We start from the raw sequence: 6,390 nt of genomic DNA, 5'->3' as shown, positions 1-6,390 counted from the left end.
GGGAAACCAGGGCAATTCTTCGAGAGTGGGGGCAGGAGGGGGAGGGCTGCGGGTCCAGGGGAAGGTGGCCCGCGAGCAGGCTCTTCCTCCATGCCTCTCTCGGCCTCGCCTCGCTCCGCCCCGCCCGCCCGGCACCGAGTCCTCTGAAACCCATAGGCAGAGGCGACCCTCCCGCCTCCCCGCCCGCTCCGCGCTCGCCCCGCCTCGGCGCACTTTAAAAGTTTTCTCTGGCCGGGACGCGGGCGTCGCGAGCCATGGCTGTCTACGTCGGGATGCTGCGCGTCGCAAGGCTGTGCGCCCGGAGCCCGAGGGTGCTGGGGGCCCGGGTCGGCCTCTCCCGGTCTTGGCAGGAAGCGAGGTTGTGGGGCGTCCGTCCTCTCAGGTACGCGGCCCTGGAGGAGAGGGACGGGTCAGTCCCCTGGGAGGGGGTCTTGGGGATCCTTCAGAGCCTCTCTGGGGGTCGATCGCGCTCAGGCTGGGAGGTCCTCGGCTGCCCCACCTCCGGGTGGCGCACGCCAAGGAGAAGGTACCCCCGCACCTGGCACTCAGGCAACAGGAAATGCTGGCCTGCCCACGCAGACTGGTGGCTGCAGCTGGTGGCTGTCAGGGACCCTGCACTGACTCTGGGCTCTGGTCCGGGGCTTTAGGCTCTTCCATTGGTGGGCACACTGATGACCAGAAGTGGGGCCTCTAGCAGCCTGTCCTGAGGGGGAGGGGCAAGGGCAAGGCCTGCGCTCAGTCCCCAGGACACTGGCTCTGAGCTAGACCCCTTTCACTGATAAACTTGGGGACCTCCCACCCCGTGTTGTCCACCCCAGGCCACTAAGCTCTGCAGTGTCTGCTCTTCTCCCCAACTGCTAACACTGCTTGGCTCCTTCCTACCTACTGGGTCTGTTTTCTTCTATCCTCAATGCAGAGGGTAGGATGGGGGCTGGCAGGTGGAGGATGTGCTCTGCAACAGTGAAGTAAGTTAATGGTACCTCCGTGTAAGTCTGCAGTTGTGAAACTGTGTTGATGAAGCAGAACTGGGCTCCCACTGATGTGGTCAGTGGTGGCTTTTACCTTCAGCACCCAGCAGAGGGAGGCCTGGGCACCGATGAGTCTGCCCTGCCACCCAGCTAGGCCACATACTAGGGCTGGGGTCAGGACACAGCTTTGAACACCAGGTGGAGTGTAGGCCTGGGCATGGAAAAGGGACTAGAAGCCGGAAGAGGTTTCTTGTCTGAGAGAACTGCTTGTTTAAAAAAACAAAAGGAGGAGGAGGGAAGTTGGAGGGAGACGGCAGACTCTTCTTGGGCTGGAGTTCCAAGATCACAGTGTTTTGAACATGCTGGTTTCTGAAGATGGAAAGCATATGCCGTGCTTTCGGGTCACCAGGCCTAATTTCCTGGGGAAACCCAGTGGCTCAAGGCGCGTCAGCAGATGGGATTCTGATGAAGAAAACAATTCTCCTCTAGCTTGGTCACTTACTACCCCCCCCCCCCTCGGTGCCTCCCTAGGCAAGCTCTGCCATGGCTAGCTTGTAGCCTCCAAGCCTCACCTCTGGTCTTCAGGATGCTCCTTAGACTGTGAGGGCTTTCCTTATTTACTTTCCAAAGCGAACATGTTTCACGATGCTAGGTCAGGCCACCTTTGACCGCATGGCATCCTTCCTGACCTTTGACTTTATGCGTAAATAAAGCAGACCTCATGCCTGCCTCAGGCTTACAATCGAGGATTAGGGGCACCAGGCCTCAGAGAAATTCTGACTGTCAGGAGGAGATCCATGGAGAGAAAGATTGCCTTAGCATTTGGCCTAATTCCCTTCCATGCCTGCCACTGCCTTGTGCTTAAGGCGTTACCTACTGACTGTGGTGGTTTAACCTGATTTTGTTCCTACCTTGCCCTTAAGAAATCCTCAAGAGTCTCAAGCATTCAACAGATATTCCTGAGCGCTTACACCATGCCAAGCCAAGGTGGATGCTGTTGTTACAAAAGCCAGCAAACTCAGTCTTCCGGGAAGTTGTAGTCCAGTGAGGGAGAAGATAAGTCAGCATGATTACTACTCACTGTTCTAGGTGCCATGGTGTGAAAAGCTCCTGGACTTCTGTACTTTGCTGTTTCTGATCTGGTCACATACAACCTGCTTTCTTTCTTTCTAGGATTTGTTTATTTATTTTTTGGCTGTACTGGGTCTTCGTTGCTGCACACTGGCTTTCTCTAGTTGCCACAAGTGGCGGCTACTCTCTAGTTGCAGCATGCCAGGCTTCCCATTGTGGTGGCTTCTTTTATTGGCCAGAGCATGGGCTGTAGGCTCACGGGCTTCAGTAGTTGCAACACATGGGCTCAGTAGTTGCGGTTCACAGAGTCTAGAACACAGGCTCAGTAGGTGCACAGGCTTAGTTGCTCCATAGCATGTGGAATCTTCCTGGAGCAGGGATCAAACCGGTGTCCCCTGCATTTCAAGGCGGATTCTTAACCACTGGACCATCAGGGAAACCCTAGACTGCTTTCTTGCTGACCAACACGCCATGCCTGTTACTTATCAGATCCCCAGTTTTGCCTGTTAGGAAAAAGCAAGAACTTTGAAGCTAAACTGCTTTGGGTTATAGCCCTGGCTCCTCTGCCTACTTGCTACATGACTTTAAGTACGTTACCTAACCTCGGAGCCTACGTGGAGTTTGTCACTAACGCTGCTGCTTGCTGTACTGACAAAGGCTTGCTCTTCTCAGTCTTTGTTTGGGGGGCAGGGTCGGTCCCTGAGAACCTCCAGATGGGGTCTGTGGAGACATTTCGAGTGATTTGAAGGTAGGAGCGGAGTCCCTCAAGAAAGTGTCCTCTTGCTTGCGTCTGGTTCTCTCTCATGGCTAGTTACCAAGATGTCAGCCTCTGCCAGGCCCAAGTCTAGCCCTTGGATCTGCTGGACAATCCCTTATTCACCCAAGTCAGGGCTGTCCAGCTTCTTTTTTCCAGAAGGAAAGAAGAAACTGTTCATTGCTCTCCAAACCTCCTGAACTACCAACTCCTTCCCCTTGTCCACATACCTGCTTCCCCAGGGAAGGCAGATGATCTAATTTGGAGCTTCAGGCACCCTTGGAGGACAAAATCCAATGCTGATTCCTGGTGAACCTATGATAAGCAGGTTTCCTTCAGACCTCTAAAACTGGCCTGGGGCTGCCTGAGAGGCAACTGCATCTGGGGTGTTGGAAGCACTCAGAGGTGGTGAAGACAGAGAGAACCACGGCTCAAGCCTCTCAGAATTGGGTGTGACCGTCAGTGGGGGTGGCGGGGTGCCTCCAGTGACTCAGGGCCGGTGGTTGGGGCAAGGGTGTGAGTGGACTTCATGGAACACCCTCCAGAGGGATGACTGTAATCAGGTGGGACTGGTAGTGGAGGCTATAAAATGATGTCCCTGTATCAGGGGATTATATTAAGCTAGGAATTATTTTGGGTAGAAATCAATATACAAAAATATGCTCTTCTCATAATCTACCGAAGATGATTAACGAAGTATTAGAAATGATATCCCTACTCATTACTCCAGTCTAAATGTAATAATAGAAAATAAACTATAAACTTGGACACTGGACATTGTAATCAGTGAATGGTACGCAATGGTTTTAGTTAAGTCTCCTGCCTTGCATGCAATCGGTATGCAATCTACTGTGGAGGTCCAGTGGGGGATACAAGGATAAGTAAACTTGTTTCCAGATACTTCTTTGCCTAAAAGGGATCTGCAGATAAGGATCACAGACCCACTGATTCAAGGCAGTAAGGGTGCTCAATCAAAGCAGGGAAGAATCTGATAGGTGGGAATGGGATTAGGTTAGACTTCCTAAAGAAGTTGGAATTTGAGTCTTATCCCTCCAGTAACAGAGCTGTGGTTTGAAGGATGAAGCCTATATTCTTGTATAAACCCTTGCCTGTGCTTGAACTCTTTAAACCCTGGGTATGAAGCCCTCCCAGCATCCCCACATTATTTATTTATTCAATCTACAAAGACTTTGGAACCAGACAGATCTGAGTTCAAAAGAATCACTTTCTTGCTTTGGGACCAAGTTGAACTTAAGACTTTTGTTTTGTGTAAGTTTTGTTTTGTACTTGTTGTGAGAATTAAATGAGGTCACATAAGAAAATCCATAACCCACAGCCTAGCACTAAGATTTTCAACCCATAGCATTGATGAGACTGTGATACAGATAATACTTATGAAACAGTGGCTTTGCACATTCCTACAATGACCCAAGGTCCACACGTTAGAGCCTTGCCTGGAGAGTAGGGGGAAGACAGTTCTCGCAGAGGCAACTGCTTAACCAAGCTGTGGCTGCTCTGTGTTGGCAGACCTATCCATGCTTATGCTGAGTGTTAGTATAAAGGGCTGCTTTCCCCCACCCCCGATTATATGCTGAACAAACCAAAGTACAGAATATAGTTTCATCTCTTGAAGGGGCCTTTGCTAGCGGACTGTCCTGATAAATGACGGGTACCACTAACTCTGCCAGGTGCCTCTCCCTTAGAAATAAACAAGCTGTTTTTCCAGTTTGGAAAGCACGTTCTGTGACTCTCATTGGCATGTATGTGTTTTTCAGTTTAGGAGTCAGGTGGCAGGAAAGCAAACCCAGCCTTAGCATGGCTTAGTTCAGTATCGCTTTAGGCAAGTCCCTCAACCTCTCTGGACCATGGTTTCTTTGTAAAATAGACCACTTGGACTAGAAGCACTTTACAATATTTCTGTGGACATTTTGTGATTTCTAGGGAGGCTGGGCTTTGAGGCTTGGATCCCCGAAGCCAAGAGGGCTGTGGTCGAAGTTCGAAGCCTTCAAACTTATATGAAATCTTAATTGTGCTTGAACCCTTACGAACTCATCCTAACCTCTGGACTCTCTGGTTTTCTCTAGCCCTCTGTGAGTGAACAGAAAAGATTGAGGGATTTGACCCTAGAAAGCAAAAATCTAAACCTTGTATGTGGGGTTTTCCTGGTGGCTCAGATGGTAAAAAATCTGCCTGCAATGCAAGAGATGTTGGTTTGATCCCGGGATTGGAAAGATACCCTGGAGAAGGAAATGGCTACCCACTCCAGTATTTTTGCCTGGAGAATTCCATGGACAGAGAAGACTAGTGGACTACAGTCCATGGGAGTCACAAAGAGTTGAGCATGACTGAGTGACTAACACTTTCACTTTCTTTTTCAAACCATGTATGTACCTTAGTGATGCCACCAAGGGCAAGTGTTCTGAATCAGCCTTCACCCTTGGCTTCTGTGTGCTTTCCCCAGTAGCTCGGAACAGTGGCCCAGTGGAAAATCTGCAGCATAGATGCCTCCCGTCCCTGAGTATTTCAGGCTTTCGAAAATGCCCTCTGTCTTCTTGAGTTCACTGGACTCAAATAATAATTTCCTGTTTACTTTCTCTACATACACACAAACACACATACACTATCAGTTTTATTTGAGTTAAAAATGGAAGCTTCCACCAATATAGAGTGCCCTGCTCAAAATCTTGGTTGTAGCTCTTACCACTTTGGGGTTCTTTATAATCTGTATTCTTTGTTAAGCTGTAGACTCCATCAGGAAGGTTATGTTGGGTGGTGGAAAGATCATGGGACTTCCCCAAAACTATAAAATGTATAAATCATAGTGTGCAGTTTGATGAATATTAACAAATGTATACACCCATTACTCAGCACCCCAAGATATAAAACTTGTCCATAACTATAAAACACTGCTATTCAGTAGAAATAGAATGTGAGCCACATATGGAGTGTTATGTTTTTCAGTAGGCATATTTTAAAAAGTAATAAGAAATAGGCAATAAGTTTAATGATATATTTTCTTTAACTTAGTAGAGCCAAGGTATCATTTCAACATGCAATCAATCATGTAAAAATTGCTAAGGAGGTATTTAATATTCTTTATTTCATGAAGTCTTCTGAATCTTGTGTGTATTTAACACTTGCAGAATGCTTCAATTCAGACTAGTCATGCTTCAAGTGTTCCAGAGCCCCATGTGACTGGGCTGTCGTAGAGACAGCACAGCTCGAGAAATTTCTCTAGTGCCTCTTTCCAGTCAGTTCCCACCCCCAACCAGAGATTATCACTATTCTGATTTCTAATCTTTGTAGATTAATTTTGTCTATTCTTGAATCTTAGAATGTATACTCTTGTGTCTAGTTTCTTTTGCTCAAAAACCAAGGCTTGCTTTGGGGAGAAGTGACTATTGATCTTGAAAAAAAAAATTCATGAAAGCGTGTGTTATACATTAAACAGTTTAGCTTTCCTTCATAACCATGGGGAAAAGGACATGATCTCCTGTGCCCAATATTTCACCTCTTGGGTGTAGCAACAGAAAGGTAGGCTGAGAAGTGGGGTCCTCAGAATAGGTGTAACAAATGTGCCCAGGGATTGTCCCAGCA

General features: G+C 48.4%; 1 protein-coding gene across 3 annotated transcripts in view; it reads left to right on the top strand.

Moving 5' to 3' along the window:
- The first annotated feature begins 209 nt into the window (after positions 1 to 209).
- ACSF2 (acyl-CoA synthetase family member 2) overlaps positions 210 to 6,390 on the top strand; it is a 32,010-nt gene continuing 25,829 nt past the window's right edge. For all 3 annotated transcript variants that reach the window (XM_004012763.5, XM_060395538.1, XM_060395537.1), the window contains exon 1: positions 210 to 382. In XM_004012763.5, coding sequence (XP_004012812.3) covers positions 255 to 382 — 128 coding nt within the window. In that variant the 5' untranslated portion in view covers positions 210 to 254. The remainder of the gene's footprint in view (positions 383 to 6,390) is intronic.

This window comes from Ovis aries, chromosome 11 (genome assembly GCF_016772045.2).
Source record: "Ovis aries strain OAR_USU_Benz2616 breed Rambouillet chromosome 11, ARS-UI_Ramb_v3.0, whole genome shotgun sequence".
NCBI lineage: Eukaryota > Metazoa > Chordata > Mammalia > Artiodactyla > Bovidae > Ovis > Ovis aries.
Note: the sequence above shows the minus strand (reverse complement) of the source record. Positions and strands in the feature narration are given on the sequence as shown.